Source organism: Erythrolamprus reginae, chromosome 2 (genome assembly GCF_031021105.1).
Source record: "Erythrolamprus reginae isolate rEryReg1 chromosome 2, rEryReg1.hap1, whole genome shotgun sequence".
NCBI lineage: Eukaryota > Metazoa > Chordata > Lepidosauria > Squamata > Dipsadidae > Erythrolamprus > Erythrolamprus reginae.
The window spans coordinates 316,862,840-316,876,751 of record NC_091951.1 but is presented as its reverse complement, the minus strand read 5'-3'; the positions used below and the strand labels follow the sequence as shown (position 1 = coordinate 316,876,751).

The following is a 13,912-nucleotide window of genomic DNA, read 5'->3' as shown; positions in this document are numbered from 1 at the left end:
GCTCACAAACGGGGATGTAACGTGCATCATAACACGTTACATCCCCGTTTCTTGGTGGAAAAAAAAGCCTTTTTCCACATATATATATTGGAACGCATTGACTACAGCTCCCATCGTTCGCAACTACCATCCCCTTCGCCCCCGGCCTTGTGGAATCGTGCTCACAACTTGGACGATGCCAGATGGGGGGAAAGGTTTATTAAGGCTTTTCTTCCACCGAGAAACCGGGATGTAACGTGCTGTGATTTCCACATTACAAATATATAGACACGTGTGTGCATGTGTGTACGCTTTGGTGGAGATACCGCTAGAACTCTTATGTTTCTCCGTGCTCTGTTTAAAGCAGCCCGCATGTACTATTACAGGGATAAAAAAACAGTGCGCCTATGAGTAGACTTAGAATAATTTTACTGTCACTTTGAACGCACACTAACTTTTACACCAGTAAAAAAAAAAAGACCGGAGATTTAGTCCGTCTCGTTTGGCTGCAATCTTTTCTCTCTATAAACTTTCATGGAAAACTAAAATGATTTTTTTTTAAATCCAGCCAGTAACTTACGCACCGGGTTCTCAATGGTTAAATCCGGCCGTGTATGCTCGGAGTAAATATCAGACGATCCCAAGATTACCGTTGCGTTTGGAATAAGATAGGAACTTTTGAACAACGGATAAAAAGAACGTGTAATTGTGTAGGTTGCTTGTAATACTGGAAGGTATATACGCGTTGATTTGTATGTGAAAGAGTGGAGAAAAATAAAATGAAAAATGAAAAAAGTTGCCCCCGAGAAAGCCCCATCCCCCCCCCCCCCCCGTTTCCCATTGCAACCACTTGGACGGAGCCCTAGAAGCGTGGCGGGACTAGGCCGTTCGGGGACTGTCTCCTCCCTCCCAGGAGGGTCGCTGAGGAGGCGGATTCCGCCCCTCGCCTGCGACGGGCGGTTCCCATCCCCTTCAGCTTAGGCTGCCAACTGAGGGAACTCGAAGTTTACTCAAAAGCGCTTGGTTTGAAAAGAAGATCTTTGTGCCCGTTGCCATCCGCCGCTCTTACTAGCGTCTTCGAGGGGGAAAGTTATGCTGCGGGGAACGCGGAGATGGTTGTCAGTAAAACGGCGAGCTAAACAGCCCGCCTTTCTCGTAGCTGCTCGAGGTTTTGCTTGCAGCCCGACCACTGACAGGTGGTGAGTCCGGCCTCAGCTCTCCCTTGTTGGCGGGGTATTTTTACACCAATTTTTCACAGCCCAAGAGTGAGGGTGGTGTACAAATGCCGTTTTGGCGGCCTCTGCATGGGTGTTGTAATGTAGGTTTCCGCAGATACCTAGAGTGAGGTAATACACATATCTTAAATTCCACATTCCTAGATATTCTAGCACATTAAAATAACGTAAATGTTACAGTATTGATAGACACATGAAGGGGGGATTGCATGTGTGTTATTTTTGCCCAGAGTCCAGAAAACTGCAAGTCCAATATTTACTTATTTTACCCTTCTTCCAAAAATATTGGAATGGCAACTACATTCTTTTAATTTTCTAACAAAAAGTCACTCAAGAGGTTTTGTGGCCAAGCACAAAGTTGAACTAAGATATCTTGATCTAATGACAGGATTGCTCATACCATAATATTTAGGCGTATATATATTTCATTTCTAATGCATGTCTGGTTTTGGATCCTTAGAAACATAGAAACATAGAAGACTGACGGCAGAAAAAGACCTCATGGTCCATCTAGTCTGCCCTTATACTATTTCCTGTATTTTATCTTACAATGGATATACTGTATGTTTATCCCAGGCAAAAAAAAAAGGCTAGTGGTGCCAGTCAAAGACATGTTGCAGTTATTTTGCCTTTTATTTTTCAGTGGATTTTTGTTATAAAAGCAGAAAATGTAGATTGATGAGTTGAGTATGATGAAATCTAGATATTTAGTTAAATGATAAAATAATTGCACAATGAATGATATTACTGGAAATATCCTTGGATTTTATCCCTGTGCTTGCACAGCATGCTTTGGTTATAGAACAACTGTACAGTCATCTATTTTCTTGGATTGCACAATACATTAAATTATAAGTTAACCAGGAAGTCGGTTAAGTTGCCAAACAGGGTAAATAATAAAAAGAAGCAAAGTAAAAACACTAAACTCTGTACATTGTGCAAATGCAAGCATTAAACTGTAACTGACTGTTAAATGTATGGACCTATTTCTGACATATTTAACATGAACAAAGTTCACCCATCTGTTTGTAAACTACTCTGCAGCATTTTAGAATATTACAGGTAGTTCTTGACTGTTGTGTCCATTTAGTGACCTTTCAAAGTTACAAAAAGTGAAAAAAGTGAGTTATGACCTTTTTTCAGACTTAAGACTGTTGTAGAATCCCCAGGGTCACATGTTCAAAATTGAGATACAGTACTTGACAACTGGTTCATACTCCCTTTCTTATCTGTAATTTATATTTTGAATGCAACAGAACATAGATAAGCCCTTCACATAGCTCTATTTGAGATGCCTTCAGATTAGGTTTTGCCTCTTGTGCGGGTTTTGCCTTATAAATATTTTTTTTTTAAATAGGAGACATATTATGTAGTCTATCATTTGTAGCCTTTTTACATTTTTGTACTTGTTCTTCTATTTTTCTTCTTATTACAGAATAATCCATTAAAGAGGAATGATTAAACTATACCTTGAAACCTTCTTTGGCATATTATAATTAGACACCATATTGGCACAGTAAAAGATATACAAATGACAAACAATTAAACAAAGCACAGAATTGGTATTGAAGTTCTCAAGTTGCATGAATGTTCAGTTGATTGGGAGTCATAATCTAGAATCACTATTAATATGCTGTCTATCCATTTTGTAATCTCCACAAAAAGATACTGGCAAAAATATTGGCAGGCAGAAAGAGAGCGAAAATGGAACTCTGCTCCCTTTCAGCAACTCACAGAGTGTATCTAGTTATGTAGATGATTGCTTTAGTCTGGCAAGATTCTGTCTGTAGGTAACCAACGATAAACAAAGAAAAAATTCCCTATGCCATTCTTAGTTCTTTGATCTTGATGTTTGATCTAAAACTGCCAGTTGGTACTCATCATTTTCATCTCTGTTGTTCAAAATTCTATTAATGTCCTACAACTTAATTGTTAATTTTAAAAGTATATAAAGAACAGTTGATATTGTGTTTTACAGTATGTAATTTTATCCAAAATATGCAGGAATTAGAAGCTTCCATCATTTTTCCCCAGGGAACAAAAGGAAACTTCTGTGGAAGCAAAATGGAAAGACACAGCAGAAACCGTAATTATTGGAGGTGGTTGTGTTGGTGTCAGTCTTGCCTATCATTTGGCTAAGGCTGGCATGAAAGATGTACTTTTGTTAGAAAAATCTGAACTCACTGCTGGATCTACTTGGCATGCAGTAAGTGAAATTTCTAAAGTTTTAAACATGGAACCAAACCTATATTTTCTGTGCTTAGATCACAATTCATTTTAGACTAGAAGTGCACTTTGGTGAGCCATTTAAATTACTGTGCAATGCAGTGCTTAATGCTAGTGTAAAAGAACCACTTGTCCCCTTGCAGCTGTTCTGGCAACCAACTGTACGTTCAGATTGAAGGGAATGTTCCTGGATTACCTACCACTGTAATATGAAACCCAGAGAGACAGAAACAGTGTTCAATAACTGCAAATAATTATGTTTTGTGGGACAAGATATTTTGGAAGCAGATGTATAGCGCTTCAACAGTAAGAAACAAATACATGTAGAAATATATTTTTGTAAATACATTTCTACTTCTGTAAAGGTAAAAATGGTAAGGTCTACTGTTGTGTTTAAATTAAGATTCATACCAATCTTATTTTGCAAACTTTTAGGGTTGCAGTCTAAGGAGAAAAACACTGATGTAATAGGAAGAGAAAGATTGCATTCACTGAAAAACAGTCTATTTATATTTTAGTTAGCACATAAGACATCTTGCTCTGGAACACACAAGAGCTCCTGGCTCACCCAAGTGTCACCACTTGTTACAAAGAAGTTGTTTTCAGTAGTTCGCAGTCAGAGAGTAATCCTAGATATCAGATCATGTATCATTTTATTATGCCAAGTTGGACACAACCAATATGTACCATAATACCTATGCGGTCATCATGTATGTTCATATATATGTGTGTGTGTGTTTGTATGATGACCGCAAATGTTTTTCATTTGTAATTATATTGTAATCATGAATAACGTTTAGTTTTGAATAAGTTTTATAAGCTTTATAACAAATATTTTTCTTCTAATATGAGAAGAAAATCATTTTTGTAATAAAGTTTGTTTTGTTATTAGAAACTAAAAAAATAATATTCTCAGTCCGAAAATCTTGAAGTACTAACCTTCCAAATTTTTGACTGTTTACATATGCAAGTGTGATTGCTGCATTGATTTAGGCATGTAACGTTTAATCATTAAAAACCGTGTCCTGGAAGCAAAATAGGATTAATGGTTTGATTGTTTCTTTACTGCACCAGGCTTTCTTGGATAATTCCTAAAGGAAACTCATGTTGCTTCTAAGAAGTCTCTGACAATGTTTAGAAAAATCTGAGCTCTAGAAAGCTTTTCACCACGTCTTGTATTTTGTTAAATCTCTTCCAAACTTGCCCTGGCAGAGGGGAAGGCTGACAGAATTGGATGCCTTAGCCTTAGATTCCAAAAGCAATCCCCTGGAAATATCTTGTAGTGATGGATACCCAGTACATGTACTGTATTTGGAAATAACAGGACAGCATAACCTTGATCTCACTTATTATGTATTCATCAACATGAGAAGGTGATTGCCAGTGGTAGTATTTACTTACTTTTCATACCGTTTCACAAATGTGAGTGCGCTCATGTGCATTTCAGTTGTGTGTACCTTCTGTGCATGTGCAAGGTTTTCTGTGCATGCACTTTGCTCATGTGCGTGACTTCTAAATAAGTTGGCGTAGTGCTAGGGTGAGGGGAGGCAGACCTGCAGGTCGCCACAACCGGTTCATTTGACCTGGTCCAAACCGGCTGAATACCACCTCTGGTGAGTGCATAATAAAAGATGCATCTGTCATTTTTTCCTGTTAAATGCAGGAGCTGATCCCTTTAATTGGTGTAATTAACTTTTTATGAGTCTAGAGTTTGGAAGGATGGGATGTTTGTTTGTTTGTTTGTTTGTTCATTTGTCTGTCTTCTATGCCGCCCAATCCCGTAGGACTCAATACAATACAAAATAAAAAGAAGTCAAATATCAGTAATAAACTATAAAAGCCCCAATTATAAAACCCATGCTAAAATTATAAACCCCCATTATAAAATCTAGAAATTCAATTTATCAGACACCATACATACCAATCAATCATAACTCGGCCGTGCTGGATATTAAAATTCATGGGCCCCAGGCCTGCCAGCAAAGCCAGGTCTTAATGGCCTTTCGGAAGTAGTATGGACATCGGGGGGGGGGGGGGAGTTGGTTCCATAGAGCTGGGGCAGCTACAAAGAAGGCCCTCTCCCGTGGTCCCGCTAGCCTATATTGCTTATGATCCGGAGAGGGCTGACTCTGTGTGATCTTATTGGTCTCTGGGAGGTATGTGGCAATATAATTGCTAAAATGTTAAAACAAAGAGATGTTCCTGAAAGTTTTTCTTTATGTTTTTTATTAGATAAGAAAAATTTACATGTAAGCAATGTTAGGCCTGTAGGATGTGCTTTTACTTATATATGTTTTTATTGTATGGTGGAGAAAAATTAAAAAAATACCACCCCCCCCCCAAAAAAAACTTTTTATGTGCAAAATTAGTAAGTTTCCACTTGCAGCATTGCACAGTTGGATTCATGCAGCTAGACAGGTAGAACACAGTGACTAAGTAAGATCATTGTTTCCCATAAGAATGGTGAAAAAGGATGAATTTTCATAATCCAAGAATTATGAAAAAATAAATGAAATGGGAGATCAGGATTAAAAAACAAAAAATGTAAAAAATGATAGTTATGAAAATGAGGATAGGGGAAACTACAGTATGTATGAAAAAAGGATTACAGAGTGTTTACTCAAAGACTTGAGAACAAATTTAATAGAAATTAAAAATAGTTTTGAAGTGGGTAAAGAGGATTCACTGAAGAATCTGCAACGAAGTAAATGACATTAAATATAAAATTTAGGAAATCATTCTGAATCAACTGAAGTGAGGGAATGTTGGGAAAAATATATTAGAGATTTTAATGGGAATGGTATTGATATGTTGAATGCAAAAACTAAAGCAAAACTTTAAATGTACTTGTTCAAGAAAAAGTTAATGGAAACGAAATGATAAATGTTGTGAAAATCTTTTTGTTGGTCTTTTTTAAAGGCGGGTTTGACGACATATTTCCATCCTGGAATAAATCTGAAGAAAATCCATCATTACAGCATCAAGCTTTATGAAAAGTTAGAGGAGGAGACAGGGCAGGTAATAATACATAATTTACCACAAGTTAAATAATAATTATGTGAAAAACACAATTTTAGATTGATTTGATTGTGTTTAGCAGTTTAGCATCTGTATTCAGCTGCAGTATATGAGAACAACAATGAAACAAACATTAAGCACATACATTATTAATGTGTAGTTTGTATGTTTGTATAGTGTATAATTAATGTATATTAATGTCTCAAAGATATCTGCAGATATTAATCATTTTATTATATCCTCGCATCCTTCTTTATCTACATTGTCTCTGGAAATTATATTACATGCAAATTCATGTTGAACCCCTTTTTCTGTGGTACACATTACTGTAATTAATTTTAAAAATTTGAAAATTCTGCATATTAAATTGTTCACATCTGTAAGGGAGAACATATAACTACAATGAAAATGCTTAATGGTGAAGTTCATACTGAGGCAATAACCATACCTGTGAAGCAAAATGAAAGATCAGATGATCTTTGATATCAAAAGGGTAATTCTGCTAATGTTTATATTGTATCCTTTATAGAAATCAGGGATAATTTATTTTTTTCTGCTATATATTTTTTATCATGCTCAATAAATTTGGTGGGAAAATGCTTTCAATTTTTTTACACGAAGGATGGAAGGTTTTGGTGTAATTCTCTTGAATGGGATATTACTTTATTACTTCAGCACAGCCATCTTTCAAGTAGACTTCAGATTCGGATTCCCATTTTTCAGTTAAACTCCACTGAATTTATTATGAGGGAACAATTTCCATGGGGCTTTTTCAGATTCATTAGTTAGGGGAACAATGTTATGGAATCCATGCTTAGTACATATTGTATATTATATTAGCATATAGTATATTAGGTTTTTTTTTTACTATGCTTAGTTAAAAAAATCCCTAACAACACATCATCTACCTACTGGCAATATAAAATAAGTTCACAAATACTGTCTAAATAAATTCTAAAGAATCGTGAATAAAAATGTGATTTAAAAAAAACATTGAAGCCTCTTTCAGAAGCATTTTGAGCAAGACTTCAAACCCATTGTAAATGTTTTTTTAATCAAATGGAAAAATACATTCCCATAGTTCATAATAAGACTGCTCAGATGGTAAACATAGTAAAATATAAAATATATAGTTTTTCTAGTTTTTCATTTCTAATATTTCTAATATTAGTAACTATTTTATTTAATTTGATGAGAAAGAACCTAGATCAAGATTTTATTGTAATTATTTTGAACTTTATTGAATTATGCAGAAGTGCTCTTGAATGTTCGGTTTTGGAAGATGATGGGTTATTTTGTTTTGTTTCTCTCAGGCTGTGGGGTTTCATTGCCCAGGGAGTGTTAGGATTGCGTCAACTCCAGCAAGAGTGGATGAATTCAAATACCAAATGACTCGAGCAGGTTGGCACCCCACAGAACAATATCTTATTGATCCAGAAAAAGTGCAAGAATTATTTCCGTTATTAAACATGGAAAAGGTATATCAATACAATTTATTTATTTACAGTACCTGTAAAAATGCTTAAGAACTGGGAAGGAACATGTCTTAGATGCAAAATTATTTTTAAATATCTTAATCAGCAGAGTTTTCACTGGAGTTTTTGCCAATAATGAAAAGAACGTGTACAAAAGAATGCACACTTCTCCTATTGTTATGCTGTTATTTATCACCTTGTTTGTATCTTATGATTTTATCTTATGATTTATGATCCATAACAATGATGGTGAACCTTTTAGACACCAAGTGCCCTGCCGAAACTGAAATGTGCACACACAGACATGCATGAATGAGCATATGTGTGGACATGCACATGTGCAGACATATGCATGCACGTACATGCGCAGTAGAAACCCAAAGATCAGCTGGCCGGCAGGAGGCAGGGCATCCCAATACCGGCAGCTTAGCGAGAGATAAAATCTTTTTCTTTCATGAGCTTCTGTTTTGTCATTTGCAAGAAAATAGAAGCTCACAAAAGAAACGCCGTGGAGATCTGACCTGGGGCGATGGCGCCCATACCAGCAGAGAGGGATCTGCATGCCACTTCCGGCATGTGTGACATAGGTTTGCCATTACGGATGTACAACATACCACTTTGTTATTTGCATGTACTCCGAGAGCTTATGCACTGGAGACAAATTGTATATCTGTCCAATCCACTTGGCCAATAAATAATTCTATTCTATTCAAAAGAAGAAATGAACACTGATGAGATATGCAAGAATGGTATCAATCTTAATAAAGCAATTCAAAGCCATTGTTTGAAGGAACCAATTTTAAAAATGCGTCTTTTTTCTGCTACCAAAATTGGGGTCACTGTATCTGCATATGGGTATAAGCCTTGAGACATCTCCAATATTTGTTAGCAAATTGGGGGTATTTTAAAAAAGGATAAATGATTAGATACATGACTGGACAATATTTATATTAACTATAATAAATTTTAATTAATTTAAATACAAGTAAAATTTCATTTAATTTTATCCTAAGTCTCAGTTGTTTGGAATATGACTGCATTTCTTGGATCTAATTTATTTAAACTCTTGAGGTTTAGCCTGGAGTGGGAGAAGGAGATCATGTCATCTGTAAGCTACATGTACAAATATATTAATTTATTCTGTTGCCTATGGTAGTGAAGAGGCAGAAAGAAGTATCAAATATTAATGTTTATAAAACTTGAAAATACTATGGTCAACTCTGGTTTGCAATCTATTGTTTATGACATATACATTGAGGTCTGATAAATAAAACAAAGCAGGCTAAGAATAGTAGAATAAGTCAGATAAAAGTGAACGATTACTAATTTAACCTTAAAACAAACTAACATATAGTACATTATTTGGGATATTTTGTATTCCATATAGAAAGATTTTTAATTTCTAGAAGCTATATATTGCTACCAAGTTTTGTATTCACATCTTCCTATTATTAACTGGCTGTGGAACCAGGGAGAAAAAAAATAAAACTAATATAAGTAACGTAAATTAATTTTGTTTGATACAGGTTTTAGCTGGTCTGTACAATCCTGGAGATGGTCATATAGATCCTTATTCACTTACTATGGCTTTGGCTGCAGGAGCCAGGAAATATGGAGCTCAGTTAAGTTATCCAGTTCAAGTAACTAATTTAAAATGTAGACTTGACGGAACATGGGAAGTTGAAACTCCACATGGAACAATTAAAGCAAACAGAATTGTGAATACAGCTGGTAAGTGATGAATTATGCTTTCCTGCCTTTATAGTTTAATTATAACTATTTAAAAAATTCCATCTGGGCAGGAAAATATATCTTACATATCAAAATATTAATATTTTAGGAAATACTTTACAAAATAAAGTAATAATTCACTTTTCACCTCATATTACATGATCTCATGGAATTTTTTTGCTCTGTAATTTATAAAAAATTATTCGCCTTTTAACATTTAATGAGAACAATAATAAGGAATCTAAATTAATTTATTCCTAGCTACATTACTTAAATCAGTGGATCCGTGTTGCACACCAATATATAGGACAAATACAATGCCAGATTTCCAAAGTATAGATATAACTGAAGGCTCATCCACACAATCATTTTTTCTGTACTTTTCTCCTCTCAGCCAGGAGGAAATAGATACAAGAAAGAATTCATTTGCATGCTTGTTCAGTACGTAATGTGTAGATAGATAATGTGATAGTACCCAACAGCACACTCTTGGGCTTATTATATAAGCATTTTATAAGGCATATTATTATGCTCTTGGCTACATCTATAAAATGTTATCAAAATGATTATCAACCAGTTGACATAATGATGTTAACCCATCATGTTCAAAGAGGACCTTGACATCTAATGTGTTGTGGGCTGTACACAATGTGTCCGCAGGTGACTGGTAAGGTCTATACGAGCACAAAATGTTCTGCCACATGTTGGGCAGGCATGTGGGCACCATTGTCGCAGCATTTGCAGCTCTGGCTTGTGGAGTGCTCGCTTTTCTTCTGCTATGAATGTTCTTCTGGCCTCAGATGTCTGGCAGCCTTGGCGGATCAGTATGCGCCATGTTGGTCGATCTTGTGCCAGGGTTTGCCAGGAGGTGGTGTTGATATTGAGTGACTTGAAAGCGATCGCTTTCCTTTAGACAGCTCACCATAGAGGAGCTGTTTAGGGATGCAATGGTCTGGCATCCTAGCAACACGGCCAGCCCAGCATGTCTGGGCTTTCATCAGCAAGGTGGGAATTGATGGCATGCCTGCTGTGCCAGGCACATTATCCTCAGTGTCAGGCACCTTATCCTGCCACCAAATCCTCAGAATTCTACAGAAGTGTGGAAGTGTTTCAATTGCCTAACATGTCTCCTGTACACAGTCCAAGTTTCACTGGCATACAATAGGATAGTTAGCACTCCTGCTCGGTAAACTTTGAGCTTTGTAGCAAGGCTTAGTCTACATCAGTTCCACACATTTGTCATTAGTCTGACAAATGCAGAGCTTGCCTTATCAATTCTGCAGTTGACCTCAATGTCCATTGTCACTGCATGGGAGAGGGTGCTGCCAAGGTATATATTATATAGTGACATAATAACCATTAGCTGGTGGTTCTTCCTGCCCAACTTCTGGTGGGCAGGATAGATCAATACATGAGAACTGGCACCAAATTAGAGAACTGGCACCAAACTCTCAATTACTGTATACAGTGATCCCTCGTTTTTCGCTGGGGATGCGTTCCAAGACCACCCATGAAAAACTAATTTCCGTGAAGTAGAGGAAAGATGTTTTTTATGTATTTAACAAAAATTTGGACTTTTAAAACCCACCCTTTGCATGAAACAGTCATTCTATAATGTTTCTCAGCTGAAACTACCTGTGATATCCTACCAGTTTCTTTAATAGAGTACAGTAGTACTGTAGAAGAATTTTATGAATTTTTAATGGATTTAAAATTTTTAATGGATTTAAGCCCCCTTTGAAAACCCATGAAGTAGCGAATCCACGAAAGATGAACCGTGAAGTAGCGAGGGATTACTGTATATCATTTTATTTCCGTGTGGGAGAGGCATCTCGTCAGTTTCCCTGTGTATGGTAAATGTTGGTAATGCTATCCCTTTTATTTGTTTATGTTAAAACTTAATAGTGGAAAAAATGACCCTACTTCATGGGTCCCGAATCTTTGGAGAAGGGCGGCATACATACATACATACATACATACATACATACATACATACATACATACATGCATACATGGATACATATATACATACATCTCCACCCCCACACTACATACTAGGAAGAAATGTCAGTTGCTAACATTCCATTTAAAACAACACAAAGATTGGAACTACAGCCTGAAGATGGTGAATGTGATTTCGCCGAAACGTCGCATAGACATGCAAAACATTACACAGGGCAAAACCCGAACTCAGAACAATCTACATATATACATACATACATACATACAAAATGGGATTTCATAACATGATAAGTTTCCTTAATTGATTTGTAATGCCATTTAGTATTTATGCAACTTGAAGCAGTGTACAGAATAAAAATACAATACAAAAGGACAGAAACAACCAATAGCAGAACATATAATACTGACACCTCCCAAAATTACATGTGTATTGTATTAACGAGTTCCCGTATGATCCTGGCCGAGCTATAACTTTCTTAAAACAGGCTCACAGCCATGCAGAGTTTGAGGGGATAGGCCAGGTTGAAGAAATGAGCAAATCATTAAGAAAGTACTTGAGAAAATATTATTTAATGGGGGGGGGGGGGGAGGAAACTGAAAAAAACTTAAAACAATCCTGCCTTGATTTTGTTTATTATAAAATGAGGCAAAAAGAACTCTGATGGACTTTCAGGATTCTTTGACTATGCTCTACAACAGTGTTTCTCAACCTCATGCTGGCTGGGGAATTCTAGAAGTTGAAGTTCACACATTTTATAATTTCTGAGGTTGAGAAACTCTCCCCTATACTAATAAAGAAGCTTCCCTGGAATTCCTTCATTCTCTGTTTCTTGATCTGGTTTATCTCAGGACTGACAGGAAATATCTGGGAAAGCAGCGGCAAAGTAGGCAGAGGAGAAAGAAGAAAACAATCTCTAAAAGGAATTGGTAGACCAGTCTATGCAGGTTTTTCTCATTCTCTCATTAAGTTAATAACTGAAGTATGCCTAGATTCAATGTTTAGCCAAAAGAACCCTTGGAACTAATACAGCCTTGGTAGTTCTAGGTAAACAAAACTATGTAGTCTCCTAAAACTGTTGGAGCCAATCTTCTTTCTTTGTTCCATATCCTCCTCTTGAAAACAAATAATTTCTCTGCGTTTTCATGACAGGCTTAGTGTGGTAAGTTCAGAGTGGATTTTGTAGAGAACAGCTTACCTCCAGGTCTCATTCATTTGCTCAATTTCAGAGCATACATTACACAATTTACAAAGCGTAATTCAGACTGTTCAGCAGTTTGCCTAGCTGCTGCTGCTTCGTGGTTGGTTGCATCATTTCTTCTATTGCTGTCACAACCTTTATGGAGTCCAATGGCCTTTTAAATTTCATAAGCAAAAACCACAGTAAATATTTCTCACAAATATTTTCCCTCTTCCACTTTGTGGTTTGATATTTAACATACAAAATTAAGTGCTGTGTTGCTATTCAGGCAGTTTGCAAACTTGTGTTTTTTGTTGTTGGAAGGCAGCTGTTTAATTTGAAAATAATGATAAATTATTGGCAATAAAATGGCCAATAGAAGGAATGAGAAGGTTAACCTTAACTTTGTTTCCAATATCCGTTTCATCACTTGGTCTTCATAAAAAGTAGCTTTAGAATTGAAACCATATGTGTTAAAACAAAATTCTTTCTATTTAAATATAACTATGCAAAAAGTTTCAAGATTAATCCAAGATGTTTAATGGTTTAAGTATCTGGTGTTGTATTTAGGTAGGAAGAGGTTCCAGCTGAAAATATAGCATGAGTTGCATAGAGGTGCATGGTGGCTTTTCCTGCCTTCCTGCCTTTCTCTTTTTCTTTTTTCTTTTTCCTTCCTTCCTTCCTTTTCTTTGTTTTCTCTCTCTCTCTCTCTCTCTCTTTTAAAAGGAGGCAATATTGTGTCTGCTGTATTAAACTATTTGAACGTATGGTAGGTGATTAGTTCAACTTCTATACACAATTCAATTTGGACTATACCCCAATTACAGGTAGTTCCCATTTGTTTAGTGACTGTTCAAAGTTACAAGGGTACTGAAAAAAGTGACTTGTGACTGTTCCAACTTTCCCATGGACATGTGATCAATAATTCAGATGCTTGGTAACTAATTCATATTCATGACAGTTGCATTGTCCTGGGATCATGCTACCATCTTTTGCGACCTCCTGACAAACAAAGTCAATGGGGAAGTCAGATTCACTTTACAATCACATTACTAACTTAACAGTTGCAGTGATTCACTTAACAACTGTGGCAAGAAAAGTCATAACA

The 13,912-nt window shown here is 36.2% G+C and overlaps 1 protein-coding gene across 1 annotated transcript in view; it reads left to right on the top strand.

The window, feature by feature from the left end:
* Positions 1-987: 987 nt before the first annotated feature.
* DMGDH (dimethylglycine dehydrogenase) overlaps positions 988-13,912 on the top strand; it is a 44,654-nt gene continuing 31,729 nt past the window's right edge. Inside the window, exons 1-5 of the mRNA XM_070743224.1 lie at positions 988-1,178; positions 3,249-3,420; positions 6,360-6,458; positions 7,772-7,936; positions 9,460-9,664. Of these exons, the coding sequence (XP_070599325.1) occupies positions 1,072-1,178; positions 3,249-3,420; positions 6,360-6,458; positions 7,772-7,936; positions 9,460-9,664 (748 nt within the window). The 5' untranslated portion in view covers positions 988-1,071. The remainder of the gene's footprint in view (positions 1,179-3,248; positions 3,421-6,359; positions 6,459-7,771; positions 7,937-9,459; positions 9,665-13,912) is intronic.